Raw genomic sequence first — 24,519 nt, 5'->3', positions numbered from 1 at the left:
ACCATCGAAGGGGATGTGCGTGGCTACGGGATCGTTCGTGGGCCAAACGCATTTGTCGCGATAGCAGAACGGTCACCGTCGAATAGATCCGTAGCTGTTCCGCGTTTTCAATCGCGTGGATACGATAGCCGCGCTACCAAAAAATTCAGGGTCTTTCGTTTAAATCCGTTACCTCTAGTCGCATCGACTAAACGGTTATCGTGTTACGAATCGTCGTTGCGTTTCCACCAACTTTCTTCTCTCTGGAATCCATTTCTCTCGAATTTTCGATTAATATCGCGTCTATCGAAATCGCCGGCCAATCGTAGCTTTTCGATCGAGTTCGGTCGGTTCCGTTTCGTCGAAGGAGCGTAACCGTTTGGCATGTATTGGGTTGGCAACTAAGTGACCGCGGATATATCGATACCATCTATTGACAAAATCCGCAATCACTTAGTTGCTAACCTAAAAAAAGAGAAAGGCGCGAGTTTATCTTGCATTTAACTTTTATTATATAATATTATGCCGTATTTCAGTTACATAATTTTAAGTATTCGATACCCTATTCGTCATATAGGCATACACGTACCTAAGAACATGTTCGGCACATATACACCTATATATGATGCACACACGTGGCGCATACCGCTGCGTGTTTAATAATCGACTTTATTATCAATATACAAATAATGGAAGACATAGCAGCACCTAGAAGTGCTGTTCAAAAGACGACCTCTTACCTAAAACATTCGTAAATTTTATTGTTCTTTTTTCCGCGAGACTGTTGTAAACCCCCTCTCGATAGCTTCATCCTGTAATTCACGCTGTTGCCGCTGCAAACGAAGCGCGATATACTTCTAGCCGCAGATTTGTAAACAACGTACTAAATTATCGTAGGTAACCAAACTGCGAGATACGTAATGATAGAGTATTGTAATCTTTTCTTTTCTTTCTCTCTCTCAATTCGATTTAATTCACCTTTTTTTATTTCGCATTTCACGTTTCGTTAGGCTATTACACGACGGATACGTCGTACGTTCAATTTTTCCGACACACCGTGATCTTGTTCGGACACGTGTATACGTACTTGCGCGCGGTAAAGAGACGTTACGTACGCAAATACGCGCAGCATGGTACACGGACGAATTCTCTTTTCCGTTCGCGTGTTCGTGCCAGTGTGGAATCGCGCAAGTACATAGACGAGTATCTGGCCAGACGTACATTGTCGTCGAATTACCGACACAACGCGTAAGTATCGTTTAATGTCTTCGTACATTTGAAATTGATAGTTCTTCGTAAATATGTTACATTTTATGTTGCCTTATTTTTAATAAAAAGAAAGTGCTACGACACTTTACTTCCTAGTCGGTTCTTCGTTGCTCCAAGCTTCTCGCGCAATATTCCATTCGCGTTCGTCTTGTTTCTTCACTCTGGACGAACGTAGTCTATCGCGTTTACGTAGAATTACAAGCGGTAATTTGGAATTGAAATCGCGGAACGTTGTGCGACAACTTGTTGGCGTTGCGTTTAATAACCGCGCGACTTTAAAGAAAGGCGAAACGAGAGAAAAAAGGGATCGGTACTCGATCTAGTGTAAGTGCAAGCGTAATATCAAAGTCTAACGCTATGTAACGTACACGATACGACGCGAGGTCGACGCTTTTGGCAATTACATTGAGAATTCAAGGGGAAATTTTGGTGTTTCCGACGAACATCGATATCGATCTGCCGCTATCGATCGTACGACGACAGCGTGTTCGTGAAATAGGAACGTTTCGATAAAATTTCTATTACCACCTTGAACGAAACAACACGCGCGCTCGGAGCATTAATAATTATAAAACTGACCACGCTTGTACTCGCGTGGATCGTGCACACGTTGCACGTGTGCTTCACGTGTAAATGATTATCGGCTGATACCAGCATATACCGATCTCGGAAGGTATGGAAACAACGGTAACGCTACGTCTTAGTCGAATCGAAATATAAAGAAATAGAAGGTCTCGTTTGGCACGGCAGGCTCGTCCAAACGATAAAAAACGATCGTGCTTCTTGCCGCGACTGTAATCGGATGTATGTATTACGAGATCTTAGATGTTTACGCATATTGTCGTTGCCACTCTGTTCGAACACGCATCGCGAGTACATGTAATTCTTATCGATTTGTTTTATATATTACGACTTAGATTCGACGTAATACGATTACGAAATATTACGATTAGGAAATATTCACAAATTTCTTCGCAACAGAATTTATAATGGGATATGTAATCATAGATCAACATTAATATTATGTATTTGGATATGTACATGTCTCTGTGCGCGTGCGCACGCTTGCCTCAAAGGCGTGAGCATGTGTATGTATGTGATTGTTACGTACACATAGAGTGCATATGCACGTACGTGAATGCGTGTAAATTAACGTTCATACGTATACGTATCGTGTGTATGTATGTATGTATGTATGCATGCATGCATGCATGTATGTATGTATGTATGTAAACATGTATATATACACACACACGCGCGCACACACGCATAAGCACACACGCAACATATACGTATATACATATATGTAGTTTATGCGCGCACACTCGTATCTCGTTCTTTCACGCGCTCACGCACGAAGCTCGTATGCGCGCACCCACTGACTCGTGTACGAACGCGCATACGCATGCACTCGTTCGCTCACTCGTATGCACGTATTTATCAATTATATAGGTATTAAACCGATAAACTAGTATACCATTTTCATAACTGTTTCATAGAAACGGCAACGCTAAATTCATTTCAAAAACGTTAATTCACGAGTATCTGTGTGTCTCTGTCCGTCTGTCCGCTCTCTGTCTATCTGTCCGTGTGTGTACGTGTAGATGTGCGTGCGTGTGTATGTGTAAGATCAATTCGAACAAAGTCACGCGAATCGCGTGGCGAGTGTGCTTGAAACGATCGCGATAACCAACGTGGAAAAGAAATGACAAGGACGACTCGCGCTACCACAAAACTTGATCTCCATCTCCTCCGGATGGTAGTTTATACATTTCGGAGGCCTACGACGATACAAACGTTCTCTTCTCGCGATACAAGCACCAGGCTCCGTCAGAGCCTCTATGGGCTCGATGCTCAATTGTTTACTGCCGCATGGACACAACGTGTCTACCACCAGCAGAATCAAATTCGTATGGCGAATCTTTTGTACGCTGAACGGCCTGTAAACATACATATACATCTTTGAATGCTGCGACAAAGCGACCATAAGTCTACCTACTGTCAATCGAGGTTGTAATCCCGAAATTTGCTGGATATCAAAGGGAGGAGACCGTAAATCCGAGATATAAGATATATTCGTTTCGAGATTTTATATCTCGGATCTACTATCTCGCCCAACGATTCCTAGACAAATATCGTCCGATCGATCGTCGGTGCCATTCTCAATAATATCCTCGATCGAAAATTATCTCGCTGCGAGTGGTTCCCGAACGTGAAATATACTTATACACCTACCTTTCGCAACCGGTGTCATGACAGTTGGTTAACTTTCCTTTCAACGGATTACTTTGACCGCTGGTATTCAATCTCTCGGGTTGTAGAATATAAAGATCCGTCTTCTTCTCGCAAGATCTCAAATTTCTCTGCGGATAATGAGCAGACGTAGCACGCGTTGTTCCAGGAGAAACGGGGGTTGCGGCGGCAATTGCCGGAAGCCTTGGGAACGCTTCTTCGTTTCCCTCTGTTGTTTCGTCGATCGAGTCTCTACTTATCACGAACGGATCGAACTCGTGAACGTCTCCCATCGAGTCCTCTGAAAGTATATTTACGTTCGAGAACTAGGAAATTCGCCTCTTTTCTCTTTCGGCATAGCGTTCTTTCGAGCGAGTATGTCTTACCATCGAGTGCCCTCGCGGATTCGCCAGCGAACGCGAAAGCAACTTGCCATAAATTTTGAAAATTAAAGCCGAACGCCATGCTCCACAGAAAATTTCCCAGTATCGCGATCGTTGTCGCGATGGATCCGGAGAAAGTCCTCGGTGCGGCCGATTGATGAGATTCTTGCGGACTGCAAGTGCCCTGGTAATCGGTCACCGTTACTTTCCTGAAATCGACAAACGAAATTAACTCGAAGATGAAAACCTACGAGCCTAAAGAGTTCTTCTTCTTTCTCCAACGCTTCCTTCCATCTCAAAGTATTACCGCGCTTCAAGATTTTTACCTATAAATCCTGTCCTGAACCAGAGAATCCATTATAGTACCGTCGATTTCGCCGAAGAATTTCCCGGTATGCTCGTGTCGTTCGCTGATTATAATGAAACCGTTATTGTCTAAGATGTAGCAGTCTAATGCTTCGGAAGCGCAGTTCTTCTTGCAGCTCGTACCACTGCACTGAAAAGTAGAAGAAAATCGTTGTTAAACGAGTCGCGAAAACGGATGTGATCCGTGCGATTTGCCTTCGTTCTTCGATTCGTATTCCAGGAAGGAAAGCAAAATAGAGCGAGTAAACGATATTTCCTACAAACTTACCGTCGAAGTAATGTTGACGAAACGAGAGGCCAGTGAAGAATGTTGAAACTGTAAACCCACGACCGCTGCTGGTGCTCTGTGTCCCGTCCCGATGAAAACCGCGTGAGTGGCCGTGACCAGTGGATTGGGGCTGTCGGCTAATTATCAATTCCGTTAAATTTACTATACGAACGATGTTAAGAAACGACGACGAAAGAGAGAAAGAAAAATCGGTATAGAATAATGTTCGAGCGTTAACCATTTGCGATGCAACGTGGCCACAGTGGCGATATTTAACATTTCCTCTTCAAACTGTAAACGTCGATTGCTCCAGCTACGACAGTTCGCTGTGTGCCAGTGCCTCGAAGAAAATACGTCGATCGCGAATGGTCAACTATTATTTGATCCGTGGAAAGTGGAAAGCTGCAAGTACTACTTACCGGCGTCAAAAGGCACGCTGAAAACGAAACTTTCCGGTTCTATATAGTGTTGGTCGACGGCGCGTTTATACCATGAAGAATCTATAGCTCTTGCATACTCGTCAGCAAACGGGCTAAATAAACAGCAAAAATTTCGTCACCATTACCAATGCTTTTATCGTAAAGTCGATCCGAAGAAATTTCTACCGCGATCAGACTCTAATATGTCGATGTTTTTGTTATAAAGGCGAACATGTACGCATTTCAGATGAGACGACAAAAAAAAAATTCGTATGAGATTTAGAAAACGGAATTAAACGACAATGAATGTTTGACATTTACGGTTCGTTCGTGATTTCTTCAGTTTGTTGATGCTCGTGCCAACGAAATAGGCCGCTTTTCGTTGCGATGAAACTCCTTGTTACACCGAATGTGCCTTTTCCTTGACTGCAAACACGAAGGTAGTTATATGGAACGTAATAAAATAAGTAAGAGACGGCGCAATAAAAGTATAAGAGAGCACAAAGTATCGTTGTTTTCATATTCGATAACGAATATGAATAATTACCGCGTAGCAAAATCGATACATAGAATACGTACTTTGCAGAATAAAGTTCAAGTACGATCAAACCTATTCATTCTCCGATTTCCGTTAACGTTGCTTAGAACATGGAATGTGCACGATACAACTTCGCGATTACGTATGTTCTTGAAAAGAAGTAAATCTCGATGCCGTACTTTTACAGTTGTCGAGGAACGAGGAACTTCGTACGATTCATACGATTCGATCGATCGTTCAGAAAAAGTCAAGAGAGATACGAAAATATAACGACGAAAGGGATATCGGATCATCGGGAATGTTTTCGCAGGTATCGTAAAACGAACGATTAAAACGACATTTAGGAAAAGATCACCGTGCAATATATCGACGAGTGCGCTTATACAAATAATTGTGCATAATGGATTACCTGTGCAGTAGAGCCATCAGTATGGCAATAGGGCTAGCGGTGGAGACACACAATATAAAATGTAATAAAAATATGCGATAAAAGGTAGCATTGTAAATGAAAAAGATTAGCCGTTGCGCATAGTACGTGTCGCGTTTGAACGAACAACGCTACTATAGTATACATGTATAATGTGTAATATGTACATAAATACACAGATACTTTTCTAATCTTACTTGATCGAAGTGATTGTAAGAAAGAAATTATAACAAGTCGAACAGTTAAAAACGATCAAAGTTATTTCCTCTTTCTTTTTTACTCTTCTTGCACGTTTTCCAGCTCTTTCTCTCTGATTTCACGTCGTTGCGCTGCCTTTTCCTTTTCGTTTCTACGGATGAAACACCTCCTTAATCTGGCTCTCGTTTCCTTGTCATCTCCTTTTCGTCGCAAAACGAAGAGGTCCCTCGTACCTTGAACAGTGTTCTCAACAACGCAGTCCCTTCTCATTATCGTTCAACGATACATCTCGTTCGCAACACGACTATGCGAGTCAACGGCGAGAGGGGGAGAAAGTAGAGTAGGCAGCAGTTTTACGATATCAAATAAGATCTGTTATTCGATAATCGGTGCGTGAAAAAAAAACCGCGTGCTTGCTTGTGCATTGCAGTGCGTTGTCAATATTTCCACTATAAGTGTCCGCGCATGGAGGACATGCATCCGCGAGTTCCACTCACGCAACTCACTTACCTTTGATTTTCCTCTTTGTGCATCGCACCTCTTTTGTCGAAACCGTCGGTGACCAACGCATCCAACACGAGGGACTGCACTAATGTTTTATCACCTACGGAGTAAAACCGACGGTGAGTAAAAGGTAACGAATCACTTATTCGTTGCTACAACTTACAATAATAAGCATCTTTGTCGGGCTTGCTCGCTTGTTTGTGATGCGAGCTCGGACTCCTTGGTCTCAAGGACATCCATTTCCACCCCGGGCTTTGCGTTCGTGCCAAAAAATGGAGAACGCGCTCTTCGGGGGTGGGAAACCACTTATCGGAAGCCGAACTATATTCACAGTACACCCAATCGGGATGCACCTTCCAATTGTTCCCCTTGAAATAGTCGGTTACTGAAAACGTGAGACGTACCAAATTATAGAAATTACTTTATTTTACTTATTGCTTCGTTTTCTATCGAAGACATATTGCTGGTAATTTGCTTACCGTTTATTATCGCACGTTTGATTTCTTGTTCGGCCTTCAATTGAAACATACCATAGTTCTCGGGCAATGCCAGCCCCAATGAAAACGGAGTTCCTTCTATCGGTGTATAAAAATAATTGTGACGCCTAATGGTAACTCGTCTCTGTATGTATACGCATGAGCGCGCGTACCGGAAAAATAACAAAATGCCTATGTTAAATAACGCGATGATAGGAGATCTTCTACATGTACGAAGATAAGGCTCAAGTTTAAATATGGACGTACATGAGTGGAGGTAGCTACTGCCTCTTACCGTACCTGTCGGTATATGTATATTTTCAAAATCAGAACTTTTCTTCGACGTATGGCAAAATAGACGCGTAAAAAATCGATTCGAGCGTTAACAGACGTGTAAGAGGCAGCATGTAACGCTCCCAACGTCGTTCTTTCACTCACCATATTGTCGTAATGAATTTTGATCGCGAAACTAGTTTCCCCTTCTTTTTGATCAATCATGTCGTGCCTCAACTGTGTAACGACATAGCAGAATAAAGAAAGAGAAGGTCGATAATATTATCATTAGGTAGTTATTAAGGATACTTACATCGAGCAGAAGGGAATTGTTCAACGGGTGCAACGGTCCATCGTACTCGGCAAGTTCGACTTCCGACAAATCTACGTTGATATACGTGGGTTTTAACGTTTCCTCGTACTGCAACGAAACGAGAGCAACGGAAATTTTGCAACTGGCAAACGTTAATTTTTGTACTATGCTACGATCTGTGTATTTGATTTGCTTACGTCTACGTTTCCTGGCTGCGTAAATAAAAACAAACAATGCGATGTCAGTGAACATTAAGGCTATGAGTCAACAGCAATTAGATTAATTTCCTCTATAAAGCATTCCACGAAATCATTGCTCACCAATGGTCGTAAATCCGGATGATACAAAACGCGGCCGTTATTGTCGACGATAAAAGAATATGCGTTGACACCCAACTACAAATTCGAAAAATAATCTGCGATTAATCTGAATAATCCGCTTTCCATTGCGCGTGAACGTTACATATTCGCATAACCGATTTTATCTACCTTATAAGGTGAAACCAACTTCTGTATCTCTTCTATAGGTACATCCGTGCCGACGATACCCAATAAGTTAGCAGTTTTCATCTGCAACAGATGCATAATGATACATAATGATATGCAAGGGAGGAAGAGAAAAGGACGTATATATATATATATGTTTATGATAAGCTTATGATAAACTTTAATGTATTTCAAACTAGATAAATGAAATCACCGTTACAAACAGTGACGAGATTCTAGATTTTGATGAAAACATATTACCGTATAATTCCGGCGATCTAAGATAGGCGCGGTGACTGACATCATTAACTGGCCAATGTGTTCTTTACCATATCTACCGCTCTGAAACAGAAACACAGGAGAAGACAACTCCGCGTACAGCAGATCACGTTTGGATATAAGACAGATATAAAGTAAAAGCGAGGGTTTTCAATTTGCTCACCTTTCCGCCAACGTAAGCTGGACTCCAATGAATAGGGTGTTCGTGTTGGTAGAGCACCATAGGCCGTGCGAGCACTTTTATATATTCGAAAACTTTACTTCTAATGTCTTCCAGTTCAGTGATCCTCGCGTAGAATCCTGCATAAGAGAAAATATGGAGACACGAATAACACATGATGTAATTACGTAAAGGCATAGTACAATAAACAACTATGATTTACCGAATGAACTTGTTAAATACAGTGAAATTTTAGTCAATGCCCAATTAAATGAATTCTTACTAGTTAAATTCAATTGTGCTAACACGAAATTTCGCTATATGGACGAATGTATCGAGGAGAATCAGTGGAGTCCTATCGTACGAAGTTCAATCAGGTACGTAATCTATTCGCGTTGCGACAAGTTCACAGGAATTGAGTTTTACTTGATGCTACTGTAGTATCGAGCATGGTTGATAAAACTTAGAAAACAAAAATGGAAAATAAAAAGAGGAAAAGAACAGCGAATACGTACCTTTGTTCGAGCATGCTACGTTGTGTAATTCCGGACTTTTGTCACCACCAATTAGATACGTAAAAATACGGACAGGCATGTGAGGCGAATTGTATCGTTTTATCACCTCTGTAGGTAGGCCAGCGTTATCCGTAGTAATTAACATGATCGCTTGATTGCACTGACTCCCTTGTACTGTTTTGTTGTATTTATGAAGAATCTCAAACGCGGTCCCAAGAGCAGCCGATATATTTTTTGGCATTTCCTCGTGCTTCATCGAATTCGTTGCTATTTTCAATTCTTGGACATTTTCAGGCGACGCTTGAACCAAACTGTCTTTGAAGCATTGTACGATCTCTTCCGCGGTATCTCCGTAACGATAAACGTTAACGTAATCGTTAGGACCCAATGTATCGAGTATAGTTTTAACGGTAGTTACAGCCAAACGCTTATTCCTCTCTGAGACGTAGCAGTCGATATCGACCAATATCGCCAGGTCTTTCGGACTATTCGCGGCTCCAACGAACCAGTTAGAAATTCGGAAATCGTACACGTCTCGAACGACTCGATTCGCGCTTTTACCAGCGCTGAAACTTCGTTCCTCGATGGGTGGCCAAGAAATTGCTGAAACAAGTAAACGATTATCGTTACGGAGGAGAGAAGCCTCGGTGAAACGAAACAAATTGTAAGAAGAAATCGATAATGCGTGTGGGTAAAACCGTACCAGGAAAACGTCTTAAGAATCCCGAAGTCGCTCCGTAATATTGCCAGGAAAGCGAAGAATCGCTCTCATAATTATTAACAAACAACAAATCCAAATATTGACTCCATTGGATACCAGCGGCTACTTCGCGATCTGCAGAGAAGGGATAATAGCGTGAGAATATCATCTAATTAGATCGTTTAGTTTTCGCGTTTAATTAGTCGCGTTCCTATCAGGGCCATGATCCTGTGGTTTTCAAATATACTTACCAATTTCTTTTACTCCAGCAGGTAATAAAACGGCCGAAAAAGTAATGTTCACGGCTAAGTGATCGAAGTGTCGATTAGTCGAGAGCAAGGGTTCTTGTCCCGTTCCCGACATTTTTCCGTCTGAAGCAACGTCGAAACGCTGAGAAGGATAATATTTCGGCACTACGTTCCCGTCTCTCGGTGCCGACACAGCTGCCTGTTCGGCACTCTCTACCAACCTCTGTAAATGTTCGTTAACGATATACAATGGTCTTTTCGTTTTTTGTGATACAATCATCCTTACCATAACGGCGTTCATTTTAAAGTCCAACATGTTTTTTACTTCCGTGGCTATGTCTCGGACAACGACCAGTCCATCCTTTTTCTCAACTTGTGCTTCCATATCGTGATATTTCTGAAACGAAAGTGCGACAGGCTAAGTTTTCCACGTGTATCGTACTAACGTTACAAATTATACCTTTTAATCTGACATATGAAAATACTATTACCTATAAATTACGTTCAGATATATCACGGTAATTGCATAGTTAACCTTTATTCGAATGAAATTCGTGTCACTTCGCTATTTCAAAACTTTCTACTCTTCCAGGCCTGCTACTAAAAAATGAAAAAAGAATGATCGATTGCTTACCCTTTGTATTTCGCTCATTTTCGTAACTTGTTTGCCAAATTCCCATAAATCAACGCCAAATTTTAAGGCCCAGTTTTTTACTCTGCAATACGACAAAGATAACGTTAAATGGACTGGAGAATCTGTGGCGAAACACGTTTCGTGTATTTTGATCTGCATTCTGTAAATATTCGAATCGTTAAAGTACGTTAGTTCACGGTATTATTAGCATTATCGAGTTCTTTTATTTCGTTTGTTCGCTGATTTGCAAACTAACGGCGAAGTGAATTTGACCGTTCAAATTATGAAACTCGATATCGAGATAACAAATCGTAAATATGTCACTAAACGAATAAGGAAGATATCGAGACGAATATCGTTATATCGATTGTTAATTGCGCCTTAATTTGGGGAAAATGTCGTATAACCATGAAGTTGCACTCTACTTAACGGTTCGGTTTGAACCGAAATCGACGATTGTTCTGCTCGCCAGCTTCCACATATGCATACATCGTATAGCTTTACGTGTAAATGAGCACCATTGATGCATTTGTATGTATGTACGTACTTACGTACATGCTCACGTGCGCACGCACGTAGGTCGTACGCATACACGCCGATTCTGATCCTCGTTAATCGACTGTGTACGCGTAACTCTACACGCGCCTGCGTTCTTTCCAATTTTCGTTGCTTTCCTTCGAGAATCATTGAAAGTACTATACTGTCTGTCTTTTAATGCAGTCAGATATATATAAGGAAATACATATTTGTACCATTGCGCGCTGTGACGTATTAGGTTTCGGCATCTTTCGTGTCTCCTTTATCCCTCTCCCCTCTACCACAGTAGACAAAAATATAAATATTTTTCACACAAAAAGAGGAGTAGAATACAATTAGAATTTCGATTTTCTTTAATTTTTAACTTGTGTTAGAGTCGAACCGATTACCACGCTATCAATAATACGTTTTGATACGTTTAACATCGCATGTGGATATACTCCTTTCTTAAAACATCCACGCCCTTCCATTTATAATATTCTATATTCACCTTGCTTTGTTAATCCCATTAATCCCTTCTAAATTGAGTCATTGTTTTATCATTTCCCATTTACTTGCTAAATACACGTGTAAACTGAAACGATATATGATAGAAAAAGAAGCTATAGATCCTTACTCGTTATGAGGTATATCCTCTTCTTGCTGATAACTTGATTTGATCCATAACAGTAACAACACTCCACAGTGCACAAATTTTTCCACGGACAGAAACATTATTTCGATGCTATCGATGAGCAGCCGAATACGAATAAACGATGAAACGAACGAACCAATCTTTTAAAGAAAAACGCATACGTTAATTCGAAGTAACCTCTCGAAAAGAATTAGTCTTACCGCTCCCTCGTAGTAGCGATCGATCGGCCGGAACACGCGAGTCAGCGTTACGTGCGTAAATTTACCGTTTCGACGGAATCTTGTTTATCCATATACATCTACATACATTTGATAGAAAACACAACTTTGTAACGCTTATATACGCTAGTACGTAGAAGCTTCTATGTATGATTCTTCGCCTTCTTTCATCTTCTTCTTTAAACGTACTCTTCGCACCTGACGATCGAAACTACGCTAATCGTATAGCCGTCGAACGTAAAAAACTCCTTTCATTTCACTACGCACGTTTTCGACGTTTCATTGCGACGAACTTTTGTACGTATTTGTGCGTCTGGTATTGTTCGCTAGGACTTTGCTCGTTTATATATTTCGATTCCGAATCAAATCATTATTTTTTTTAATGTGTCGCCGATGAAAGTGTCACTATCGATGATAACGATACGACAATGACGACACAATGCAACCAGAATGGTAACGACGTCTACGACGACGATAACGACGACGATGTATAGGGAAAAGCTCGTAAAAACTAGCCAATCAAAGCAAGTTCAACAACACGTAATTCACCTCCAACGCGCAGTTTTTCGTCGTAAACATTTTTCAGAACATATTACGAACCTCTCTAACGATCGAATCATCTCAAAAATAAAAGCGTCTTCGACGTACGCGCGTATGAACACCCGATCGACCGATCGCCCGAAGGACCGAACGACTAACCAACCAAGAGAGAAACGAAAAAAACGATCCTACGTCAAATCACCCCCCAGACAGTAAGTCGGTGTTCTTCTTTATTATCGTATCCTTTCCAAGTGAACGTATATTTTTCTTTTCACGAATAAATTAGACATTGTTCGATGCGCTGTCGACACGATTCGTTTTGTGAGATTCACGATTGCACCACCGATTACCGCCTTGTCGCGCGATCTCTCAAGTATGTTCACACCGTAACGCGCAGAGAACCCGAAAGAATGAAGGACGAGGGTGGGACAAGGGAGTAGTTGTAGGGAGAAAGAGAGAGAGAGAGAGAAAGGGAGAGACCAGAAGGGGTGGGATACGAAGCAAAGAAGGGGAATGCGGAGGAGATAGAAGAAAGAAAAAAATGACAGAAAAATCAAGTATTTGCACGCGTTACGCGCGCACTGAAAAATACGATACGCGAAAATATAATATACAGCGAAAATATAGGTTCTTTCCCGATGAAAAATAACTATATTACACGCGATGACTTCGTTTTGATAACACTTCCTCATGAAAATCGGACAAAGATGGTGTACGAGTCGCTTTGTGCTCGAACGAAAGGTGGCTGGCTGGTTGTCTAGCGCGCGCGCATTACTCTTACTACGGTACTACGTTAGACTCGGGCGTTTTAGGAGTAACGTTATTCTACTGGTGCGAGCGCGTGCTCGCAACCACCCCTGAAAACAGGAATGACGGCAGTCGGCGAATATCAGCTAATGGTAATGGTAGTAGTGTTGTTGGTGACATTGGCACCAGCGGGGATGATGCTAGTGGTGCGTGGTAGGGATGACGATGGCGATGGAGGCTGCAGCGATGAGAGCGGCGACAGCAGCGGCAACGACGGAATCGGGGATAAACGACGGAACTAGGGGAAGAGCAGCTTAGATTGACGACACCGAGGTGGGGAAGGTAGACAGTAGGAGGTGAAGGTTGCCAGATATGAAAACGAGCAGAGGCGATACGAGAGAACAGAGATAGATCGAATACTATCGAGGAGGAGCTGTTCCTTGCGAAAGAGTGAAACCGAACGAACGGACAAGTTTAAGCTGGCGAGCAGACCGAGATGCTCGCAATCTCTTACCATAATAGAGATGGTCGAAATGACCGGGCGCGCAAGCTCGGTATCATTGATTTAACGCCTATCTATATTTCCAAGCGCAGAGACAACTTCCTAGATCCCAAGGATTTTGGAAGGATTTTCAACGGTTTTTCCACCTTTGTACCTCATCACTTTCAAACGTAAACACATAATTAAAAAACAACCGTCTCGTCTTTCGCAATTCATCTAATTAAATAATCAATATAACATACTAATATCAAAATAAAATAACATAATAATAATAATAATATATTTGGTTTATATTTTGAAAATACATACAATATAGAACGAAAAATTTTTCAAATGTTTCCTATAATTAGAATTAAAACAATCAGATAATGACATGCGTATTTTAATTATCACTTTATAGAATTAAAAGCATCGTTCGAATATCTAAACTTACAACATTAACCGTGTCATTTCTCTGGTCCTTTTCCGCTTGTTATTTACTTATTTAAATATTTATAGGTATAGAATATCCTAAGTAACAAATTAGCATGTATATATGTATATGTATAAACATTCTTAATTGTTAATTATAGAAGTTATAAATCTTAACTATTGAATGTATTATTGACGCTATCATTATTATTGTTGTTATCACTACCATTGTCGCAATTAATTGTACTACAATCTTCATCACCATTATCGTGGTTACAAATCATAAAATCGTTTCATAAATCATTATAATTATTATTACAAAATCATGAAAAAAGAAATATTATCACAAATATCTATTTTGGCCGAAAGAAGAAGATTGTTGATTTCCGCGAAAAAACAATTATGTTGCCTAATATATAATTTCGTTCACGCACATATTAATGACAAAACGAAGCTCTTGTTGTGCATAGTCTTCCGGTAATGGTAATTGAGATACCAGTTGATATATCGACGTAGATTTATTCTCGTTCAGTTGTAACAAATTCCTAGCTAAGTGTATCGTTCTCTTTGCAATTTCCGCTTGACAAAGCCTATCACAAAGAACAATCATATTCAAATATTAACGATTTGCTGATCTTTTACGCTCTGTATAGAAAATGTAAAAGGGAAGAATTGTAACAGTTTACCTGTGTTTCGCAGTTAAACATGGAAATTGATTGATTTTGGAAGGAAGATTTGACAATCGTTGTTTTAGTGATTCCAATTTAGAACTTATTCCACGTGGATCGGCATTACGTAGCAAAGATTCAACATTCATAGTTATTTCCATATACTCCCAGAGTAATTGTCCTTGATATGTCCAACCACTTATAGTGCTACTGCATTCTAAAGGAGTCAGTGGACGCAATAAGCTGCGCAGGTAATCGTAATTTTCTGAGCAAAAATTGAAAATAAGTCATACATATAACTTTAACATAATGAAAATGTTTATAATAATATAATAGAGAATAAACAAAAAGTCATGACTTTAACATAACGAGATAACACACTGTTTGAACATTAACTCATAATGAAACCGTTTATTATAATACCGTTTATTATAACATCTGCTGCTAAATATTCAATAATAATTTCATGCGCCTTATTCCACTGTTCTGCTTGTATAAAATAGAAAGCTGCTTTCCCGTATCTGCAAATAAGGAAAAAAGATTCCCTTACATCGGGTTAAGAATTACACTAAACTCTATTATTATTAGAATTTCTTATCCAATTTACAGAGATTTAGACTTATCGGCTACGATTGCCATCACAAACCGTTTCGTTCATAACTAAACACATGCAAATCAAGATTCCACGTAAAATCATACCATGTGTCTTGTGTATTGCATTTTAAGTGTGAAATGTTTGCAACCATGCGTTTACATTAGCGCGAAACGACATTTGATGTGTAAACATGTATTGTATGATTAATATAGATCCAATTCTCCACTAACCTTTTAGCTACGTAACTTTTCACGGCTTTCGCATGGTGAATCCAAATCGAAGGTATACCCAATTCTTCTCGTAAAAACGTTTCTCTCTCGATAAAATCAGGACAATCACTAGCATCGTCTATTTCGACATGCCGTTGCAATAAATTCATTACCGCAGTCTTCCTTTTGGCGGCATCTTTTAAATGTAACATTACGAATATGGCCCAATGCCAAAGATCATATGCTTCTAATTGTGTCGCAAAATTAACATGTGTCAAGATGGCAACATGTTCCGAAAGATGTGAATAACCCAAAGCTAAAAGTACTTGCTGCATCAGCCAACTGAGATTAAATTAAATTATTTCAGATTACAAATTAAACTGAATTTGAAATTGTGAGAAAAGAAATTGATCCATTACCTGAGTCTGTAATCCATTGGATCAGCAGTATGTGTTGCTGGATTCAATAATTCACCCAACGTATGATTGCCAGTGCAAAATAACTTTAAAAGATGAAAACAGAGATCATATATTGGTTTCCCATTATTTATTTCAAGTTCGAAATTATTTCCTTTGTATTCAGGTTTCGGTATCGACGTATAAACGTCATTTGTCTTGGTTGTATCGAAGGAGGCCTCGTAAATGTCTAATATGTCTCTTATAGAGGCAGTCGGAGATGAGAAATACCTGCACCATACACGAGCGATATAATATATAGATATACGTATATTGTAATATTTTAATGAAAATAAAAAAAAGATTGTATCATGTTATGAAAATATGATGTTTACCACAAATGAACAGCTAACGCTCTCTTCCAATCAAAGCCTTCACAGACATTGATTGGGCAATGTTTACTAGGTGGTTCACCCGCCACAAGTGCAAAAAGCTTTAGCCGATCTAACGAGAGATTTTCATCAACACCGGCATTTTGCCATAATGCAATTTGCTGCTGTGTTAATACCTTTATTGGCATTCCACTGCACAGCTGCGCCATCAATAAGGCCAAACAATGATCACCCATTTCTCTTGCAATTTTACACGCCTCTTCTAATTCGAAAGCTGCAATTTCAAATAGACGATGATAGAAAAATAAGTCGAAAGGAAGACAGAAATTCTATATAATTGCATACAATACTTATCAGGTACACATACCAGATAGTAAAAGCAATATCTTTGTTTCATAATTAATATCCGTATCCTCCAACACGAGAGTTTTTCGTATAACGTTTCTTAACCATTGCCCGATTGCCTCTCGCCGCGCAATTACGACGCTATGGTCTTCTGAATTTTCTAAAATAATGAAACACACAAGAATGTGCGCGTTACATATTCTACATAATTTCTGCTTGTATATCAGACGTATATCAGGAACAAAAAATATATGAAAATAAAGCGGGGGAAGAAAGACTACAAATAGAGGAGGAAAGATAAACGAAAGAGGGGATGGAGGAAGAAATAATATTATATTTGAATTTGAATTATAATACATTTGAAAAATTAAACGATCAAGTTATAAATTAACATACATATTATACATACCTGTGGCAACGTTTATATCAGGTAAATTTCCCCAAAGAGCTACACAGAGTTTCCAAACGTTAGCAACATAGGAAGCAAAGGAATCTGTGGCAAACTGTTCTGCAAATTCTTCGGCTAAACTACAATGTGCGTGTAAAGCCATGCTCGCCTTATTAATATCTGTATCTACATCAAAAATTAGACAGTCTTCATCTGGATTCATTACACGATGTGACAGCTGAATTTTTAGATGACCTTCTATACTTTCCTTAAATGATGTTACAAAGAATGAAAATAAAAGAATAAATATTACAATGTCTAATTCTAAATAATGTAAGTGCTTAAAAATGAAATTTACTTTGAATGTCTTAATGCGTTCTTCGCCGGTCCCACTACCACCCAAAATTTGTATACGTTGGACTATCCCAACGGATGTTGTATCTTCTGGAGAACGACCACATACGTAAGATCCAATTTGTTCAAAAGAATTATTTAATAGTACATCGTCAGCCTGTTTTTTCGTACTCAATGTAAGTAATGTTAAACCACGTCCCCAACTTGGTTTAAACCTTCTTCCCATTTGTATGCCTAAATTAATACATAGAAATAGCATATAATTATTTACATTATCTACACGAATTCTTAATAAATACGAATATGATAAAAGCTGCTTACCAATATCAGCAACAGAACGAGACTCCAGTTTATGTATAATAGATTTTGATAACGGAATCACTTCAGAAATACATCGAAGAATTGTAGTCACTGGAGTTATCGAAGGATCCGGTAAACCTTTTTCATACATCGTTGATGTCTTAGCAACGATGTCCATGGAGCGTTTCAATTTGGAATCTATAGCACAAATTGATTCCCTTGTAACTTGTACAATGTACAAAATATTAATCTTACATACATCATTAAACTGATATTACCTGTCTTCGAAAGGGTCGATTCTTCATAAGCAATAGTTGGCGTCCGATGAATTGTCAAATTAGATCGTAACATCGGACTGTAAATTGGTTCGTAGTCTTGATCTTCATCTAACTTTTGTGGCGTATTGGTGAAACATCGCAAAGAACTTCTACGATCGGAAAGAAATAACGCGCGATTCGATTCTAAAATAGTAATAATATTCCAATGTTAAATAAGAATAAACATTATTATATAAATAAAAAAATTAATAATATAATCTTAACACAATCAGAGTTTACCTTGATCATAAGCCTCGTTAATCTCTTCGTCGCTACCATCAAAGAAGCTGGCCTTCATTAATTGCAGTTTATGACTGTCTGTACCCAAAATGCGAGCATTCTCACCAGTTGGACTTATCGGTAGTTGTTTTTCACGATTCTGATCTATTGAAAAAGAATTTTTCGTACTGTATAGTAACAATAAATACAATAGAATTATACATAATCGAATTGAATATAAAGTTATACATCTCACGCACCTGTTCTAAACGACCGGCGTGAGACAATTGCTTCCAAGAGAAGTCCACGTGCATCTAAATCTGAATAATCTGTATTCGCTGTTTTTAAACCATTGGCCTTGGAAGTATCTTTATTCTAATTAAAAACAAAAAATTGATTGTAAAAATTTGGATTGTGTAGGCATTCCAATTTTTGTGTAATTAACGAGTAAAACAGTCTTACTGAAACTACTTTTGACTGCTCCTGCTTGGTTGCACATTTTTGTTGAGTTGCACACAATTTTAATCTTTTCGTGTCATTCGCTGTAGGGACATTATTATCTTCTTCATCTGAATCGCTTAGGCCATATTTAGAAAAATGATCTACCTGAAAGGATATATAACCATGACAGAAATATAAATATGAGATTAGAAAGATTATAAAACTGCTTGGGATTTAAGCTACCTTAAAAACCCATGAACCAGTTTCAGGTCGATACTCTAAGAATCTAGTATCATGTTTCGCTGACACTCTTCGTAATTTTTCCTCGTAATCCATCGCAGCTAAACGTTGGGGATCGGTAATAGGCTTATGTAGAGATTTATCGTGTGGCCATACTTGGTCTAAAGTAACTTGTGCTTTACGATTTAATCCTTCTCCGATAGGTGGTTTCTTCTCATCATCTGGATAAATGATGACTTCCTTGTGTCGAAAATGTACGATTTCGTCTAAATTCAGGCCATATATATCAAACGATTCAGGGAAGTACACATTCCCATAATCTTCACGCCCAACAGTAAAGTTTGGTACAATACACGTTTCACCGCGAACATACTCGTCTAATTTATCAAGCGGCGGAATTGTATAGTAACCAGCACGCTTCAGCGTTACTTTAGCTGCATTTGGTTTCCAGCTCGAAGTTTGTAACGTCGAAAAGGAACTTTCGTCCAATTCTTGACTCGAATCAGAGTTTTGAGTCACAATGTCCGTACATGTTTTATCAACGAGAGATGAATTCTTTAAAGACGTATCCACAGATGTGTTAATTTCAGAGCACTTTTGATTTGATGAATTGGCGTTAGCATAAGGTCGCAATTCAGTAACAGTATTGTTTATCATCTCTTCGGACAATGCGTTCGGACTAGAAAATAGCGACCGTTGAGCCTCGTATGATTCTTCGTCTAAATTTTTTGCATTTCGTGAAAGACTCGTTTTCAACCAAGACAAAGATGATCTTCGATCGTTTACTAATTGTCGATTATTATCTTGACTATGATTTTCTTTATCTACAGTTTCAATAGTTGTATTTTCAATATATGTATTTGTTACAGATGATTTCTCTTCTCCTTTTCCGGAAGATTGTAAGTTTTTCCCTACAGATTGTGAACTTTCTGTAGGCGATGGAACTATTGAGTTCGATATGGATTTCGGACGTAATACCAAACGCTTTGCATTTGGACGAGGCTGAAATGCTTCCGAGAGTGGATCTTCCTCTTCAAGACCTTCGAACATTGACTTCTACGAAATTTCATTACACATATATATGATGCATGTAAGTTATGAGCGGAGAAAGTTCCAATTACATAAGCATTCTTATTACATCGATATTTTACCTTAGATAATTGTGCAGGAGTAACAACTTTGGCCTTGATTTTTGGAGATTTATTATCAGCAGTAACCTTATACTGTTGACCATTCATTAATTTGGATGGCGCGTTTGCCGGTTTTAATAACTCTTCTGTTTTACCGGAAGCCTAAAGTCATGTCATATTCGAATAATATTTATAGATCACTTAAATGTGCTTTAATAAGTTCTCAAATAAGTTCTCAGTCGTACATATTAAAAACTACTTACTGGTAAAAGATTTTTTAATAACGGTGAATCGCCAAAAGGTGCTGACACCAAGGCTAAAATTTGTTGATGCACCGGGACAGTTCCGGAACTTTTGACTTGGTTCGTAGTATTTCTGTGATGATAAGATACAAAACATATTAAAATACTTTCAATCGCGTGATCGATGTGAATAAAAATAGTCAAAAATTCGATGTAATACCCAGCTCCGAGTAATCCAGTCCCAATACCCGTTCCTACATTTGTATTATTTCCGAAAGTTGAAGATCCAAACGACCCCGATGTATTAAACAGTGCATTATTGCCACTGTTCCCGAACAAACCGCCTGATTTTTGCTGACCAAATAAAGTAGAGCCACTACCCAACATTAAACCCGTATTTGTACCTATAAAATAAATTTATATTCAACATCAATAACCGTTAACAATAAACTCCGTTAATAATATAACTCACTATTTATTTGTTTCTCTTTATTTTTATTCAATTTACTATTCTATTGGAAAATTATACACAGATAAACTTTATAAAACAAAATAAATATAAAGCTACTGAAATTCGAAATTATCGTAATGCATTGATAGTCACATTAAAGACTAGCATATAAATAATTTACCGAGTCCGGACGATGATGTAGAAGTTGAGCCAAAAGAAAATCCAGATGTTTGTCCTGCAGGCTTAAAAGGTGTATTAAACAACGAAGTACCGGAATTTTGACCTGCATTGAAACCTGGTGCAGTTCCAAAAGTCGATGGTGCAGTCGAACCGAAAGTCGAATTTACTCCGAAACCTATCGTTCCAGTTGATTTAGAACAGAATAAAGGTGTACCCGTATTGCTCATTGGTGTCTGACCAAAAGTGGAAAATCCAGTGCTAGACGATGTGGAAGGTGCGTTAAAAGCTGATTTGTTTTGGTTAAATAGACCAATACTCTGTAAAAAGATAAATATAAGAATGTTAACATCGATCAGAATACAATCACGATCGATGGTTATGATTGATGGTTAATGAAAAATTTCTCTTATTTCTTCTTTGTATTACCTGATTCGGTTGCGTTGAACCAAATGCGGAGCCGAAAGCAGTGTTTTGACCCGTATTAATGCCACCGAAACCTGTACCAGCAGTTTGGTTAGTATTGCTGGTTGCAAAAAGTGGGGTTGGAGCTGCTGCTGTAGATAAATCTAGTTGTATTTTGCGCATATAAAAAATTTATACAGACTTGTTTACCGACACCGATATAGTAATTCTAAAGTGACATTAGCAACAACGAAAATTACCGATGGTATTTGAAAAATTAGATACTTACTACCAAATGGTTTATTCTGGGTATTAGAACCAAACAGATTAGTGCTTGGAGTAGAATTAAAAGCAAAATTATTTGTTGTTGTTGTCGAGGGTGTACCAAAAGTACTTATAGGCTTTCCAAATAGACCACTTGAGCCAGACTGTGTGGTCGCTCCAAAACCAGCGCTCATTCCACCAAAGCCTAATTTAAAATATGAAACAATTATCGAGAAGATAAACAATAGAAATAGTTCAATTTTAAGAATAAACGTTAAGCTATTTAGTCCTGAAGTATAACATCTAGTAAATATGCAATAACTAATTTGCATTAGAATATTTTACCCGTTGTTGCAGTACTAGTACCTGCCCCTGCATTACCAAAAGGTGAAGGTTGTGCTGGTGCACCAAAGATTCCTGTACTGGGTCCTAAGCATCAAAGGAAACACAAATAACATGATATATGTAGGATTCGCGTACTCGAATAGAGAACACAACACATTTGGTTAAAACTCTCTCACTCATCAATAACACAGCACTCTGATAGAGTCCATCTTATAGAGTCAGTTAAATCTTCACACGACTCTGTAAACCAACCGCGCATACTAACGCACGTGCACACGCACAGGTTCGTATTGTTCGCAATCACTCAACATATATAATATCATGTATAAGTATCAGGAGAATATTATTATAGATATGTAATAATTTCAATTAATTGGATCATATAATTACGATAGATCGTGATAATTTTTACCTTTTCGTCCCACAGAATAATCTTCGAAACGTAACTCTTCATACGACTTTGATTCATATTCTTTCATTGTCGCAATGCAACAATGTCTCACCGATATAGTATGAGATATACCATTCTTGGACATGGAATCAGTAGTAATCATAGGAGCAAATTTAACGACAGTACCAGTTATACTTGTGGTTGCCGTGTTTGCATTGCCAAAACCTAGAATGAGATTCTTCTCAAATCTGTCTTTCTAGATCAAATAGTAGAATAGATTTTTCTTATAATTTATATAACTATAAATCATAAACATACCAGGTGTTGCACCAAATAAATTTGTATTTCCAGTGGTACTGCTTTGCCCAAAAGGCGTGGTTTGCTGAGCTGATTGTTGAGGTTGTCCAAATAAATTTGTACCAGATGTAGTACCAAAACCAAATCCAGCTGGTTTATTCGACTGACCAAATGCTGACGTTGCAGTATTTGTACCAAAAAGATTTGTACTTGCATTCTGCTGAGAGCCAAATAAATTGGTATTTGTATTTGTTGTACCAAACCCTATAGAAAAGAAAATTTTAATATAACAACAATTCGTTACCTGATATTTTCATTTACACAGATAAAACTTGATCATATTGCAAATCAAGAAACATATATAAACATAACAAAATTTAAACTTTTACTATATTCATTATGTTGATCAAATTGTTAACTGTATTTAAGGATCAATAAAAAAACGAAAGACAGTATGTTGATAATTATAAATTAATGCTAACAAAATGATATTTTATATTTTTTACAAATATTTATATGTATATTTGAATTAGAGCTAGTAGAATGATCTATGAATCGCTACCTCCAAAAGATGGTTGAGTAAACGCAGGTGGAGTTGTAGTATTGCCGAACAAACCACCAGTGGTAGAACCTGCAGGCTTTGAACTAAAGAGAGAAGTATTACCACTGCCAAAGACTGGTGTAGCACCAGAACCAAAACTTGTTGTAGTGATTGGTTTACCAAACGCAGATTGCCCGAATGGACTGGATTGCGTTGGTGTATTAAAACTACCTACAATAAAGATAAATTAAAACAGGATCTACATAAGGATACAAAAGAAGAAAGGGAATACAAAATACAGATATAATTCGTTTTACTTACTAAAAGAGGTATTTCCAGTTTGACCAAACATGCTTAATAGGACGATCCTAATTTGTTTTTAATATTTATTGGCACCTGCAATAGTAAATAAAAAAGTTCAAAACAAATATTTCGAAATAATAAAATCCATCGTCACATCGGATTCAAATTTACTAAAACTATAAAACACAATATATTAAATAATATATACTCAGGTATTATTATAAATTTTACAGTATTCTCTGAAATCTTTAACTTGATGAAATCAAAATGTGATACGGAACTGCACAAGATTCACGCGCGATAACACTATGATCTCTATTTTCTTTCCCTTTTTCTCTTAGAACGTTAAGAAAGTTACCGTTAAGACGCCAGAAGTAAGAATAAATTGTCATTCACTGTAATTGACCATTTGTCGCAGAATTGTTATGAGTACATTAAAATAGTCTGTTACAATTTTATGAAACGAATTCTTCTCAAACTGTACATCTTCTAAAATTTGTTTTGATACAAATAATTACTTGATAAAGAGGTTACACAAATGAAATTTTTGATGATATTACCAAGAATTCAACAAACGATATATGAAAAGCTACAATATATCGTTTCGCGGGATTCATACGTTTCAACTACCTCGATTGCCGATTATTGATACTGAATTATAGACACGTAAAATTCGTAGATATCACGTAAGTGCGCATAATATACGTCGTAAAATGGCAAACCTCGAAAGTCAATCGATAATACAGTGACGATATTATAATTTTCATACGAATAAATCGGTAACCAGCAGGGTAGACAAAATAGAAGGTAAAAAAGTTCTGCAATTAGTATGTCACGTTTCACGTTGATAGATCT

At 38.2% G+C, this 24,519-nt stretch overlaps 2 protein-coding genes and 1 long non-coding RNA gene across 13 annotated transcripts; 1 reads left to right on the top strand and 2 right to left on the bottom strand.

Annotated features, from left to right (window-relative positions):
• Nucleotides 1-934: 934 nt before the first annotated feature.
• Nucleotides 935-13,019, bottom strand: LOC100741020 (voltage-dependent calcium channel subunit alpha-2/delta-3). Of its 4 annotated transcripts, none has more exons than XM_003489696.4 (25): nucleotides 12,788-13,017; nucleotides 11,820-11,977; nucleotides 10,667-10,748; nucleotides 10,319-10,429; nucleotides 10,036-10,255; nucleotides 9,788-9,919; nucleotides 9,085-9,687; nucleotides 8,573-8,709; nucleotides 8,392-8,472; nucleotides 8,134-8,214; nucleotides 7,966-8,040; nucleotides 7,843-7,857; nucleotides 7,646-7,753; nucleotides 7,498-7,569; nucleotides 7,063-7,204; nucleotides 6,747-6,968; nucleotides 6,590-6,683; nucleotides 5,864-5,896; nucleotides 5,238-5,342; nucleotides 4,917-5,029; nucleotides 4,498-4,634; nucleotides 4,190-4,359; nucleotides 3,867-4,072; nucleotides 3,484-3,781; nucleotides 935-3,188 (listed from the first exon to the last, which is right to left on the bottom strand). In XM_003489696.4, exons 2-25 carry the CDS (start codon nucleotides 11,915-11,917, stop codon nucleotides 2,894-2,896), a joined length of 3,630 nt encoding a protein of 1,209 aa, XP_003489744.1. In that variant the 5' UTR covers nucleotides 11,918-11,977; nucleotides 12,788-13,017; the 3' UTR covers nucleotides 935-2,893. The 4 variants fall into 4 exon arrangements, with proteins under 4 accessions (XP_003489744.1, XP_033176739.1, XP_033176738.1 ...); XM_033320847.1 differs by having other exon boundaries at nucleotides 2,894-3,188; nucleotides 12,759-13,019; XM_012385945.3 differs by lacking the exon at nucleotides 12,788-13,017 and adding an exon at nucleotides 12,038-12,189 and having other exon boundaries at nucleotides 2,894-3,188.
• Nucleotides 13,020-13,383: 364 nt separating this feature from the next.
• Nucleotides 13,384-14,582, top strand: LOC117151685. The gene is made up of 2 exons (XR_004461780.1): nucleotides 13,384-13,494; nucleotides 13,560-14,582. It is a non-coding gene; the product is annotated as an uncharacterized LOC117151685 (long non-coding RNA).
• Nucleotides 14,223-24,507, bottom strand: LOC100748370 (nuclear pore complex protein Nup98-Nup96). 8 transcript variants are annotated; one of them, XM_024367790.2, is made up of 28 exons: nucleotides 24,225-24,366; nucleotides 24,023-24,153; nucleotides 23,683-23,757; nucleotides 23,383-23,592; nucleotides 22,842-23,084; nucleotides 22,545-22,748; nucleotides 22,133-22,216; nucleotides 21,813-21,992; nucleotides 21,548-21,687; nucleotides 21,123-21,438; nucleotides 20,711-20,894; nucleotides 20,512-20,623; nucleotides 20,270-20,410; nucleotides 19,122-20,174; nucleotides 18,900-19,043; nucleotides 18,698-18,812; nucleotides 18,459-18,602; nucleotides 18,180-18,362; nucleotides 17,923-18,099; nucleotides 17,606-17,835; nucleotides 17,269-17,515; nucleotides 16,882-17,019; nucleotides 16,518-16,788; nucleotides 16,147-16,413; nucleotides 15,749-16,069; nucleotides 15,347-15,444; nucleotides 14,942-15,188; nucleotides 14,223-14,845 (listed from the first exon to the last, which is right to left on the bottom strand). In XM_024367790.2, the coding sequence occupies exons 3-28, from the start codon at nucleotides 23,711-23,713 to the stop codon at nucleotides 14,665-14,667; spliced, it is 5,661 nt and encodes a 1,886-aa protein (XP_024223558.1). In that variant the 5' UTR covers nucleotides 23,714-23,757; nucleotides 24,023-24,153; nucleotides 24,225-24,366; the 3' UTR covers nucleotides 14,223-14,664. The 8 variants fall into 8 exon arrangements, with proteins under 8 accessions (XP_024223558.1, XP_024223561.1, XP_024223560.1 ...); XM_024367793.2 differs by lacking the exons at nucleotides 24,023-24,153; nucleotides 24,225-24,366 and adding an exon at nucleotides 24,387-24,507; XM_024367792.2 differs by lacking the exon at nucleotides 24,023-24,153 and having other exon boundaries at nucleotides 24,295-24,404.
• Between the last annotated feature and the right edge of the window lie 12 nt (nucleotides 24,508-24,519).

Source organism: Bombus impatiens, unplaced genomic scaffold (assembly GCF_000188095.3).
Source record: "Bombus impatiens unplaced genomic scaffold, BIMP_2.2 scf_0361, whole genome shotgun sequence".
NCBI classification, from domain to species: Eukaryota; Metazoa; Arthropoda; class Insecta; order Hymenoptera; family Apidae; genus Bombus; species Bombus impatiens.
The sequence above is the reverse complement of the archived record's forward strand: the minus strand, read 5'-3'. Positions and strand labels throughout refer to the sequence as shown.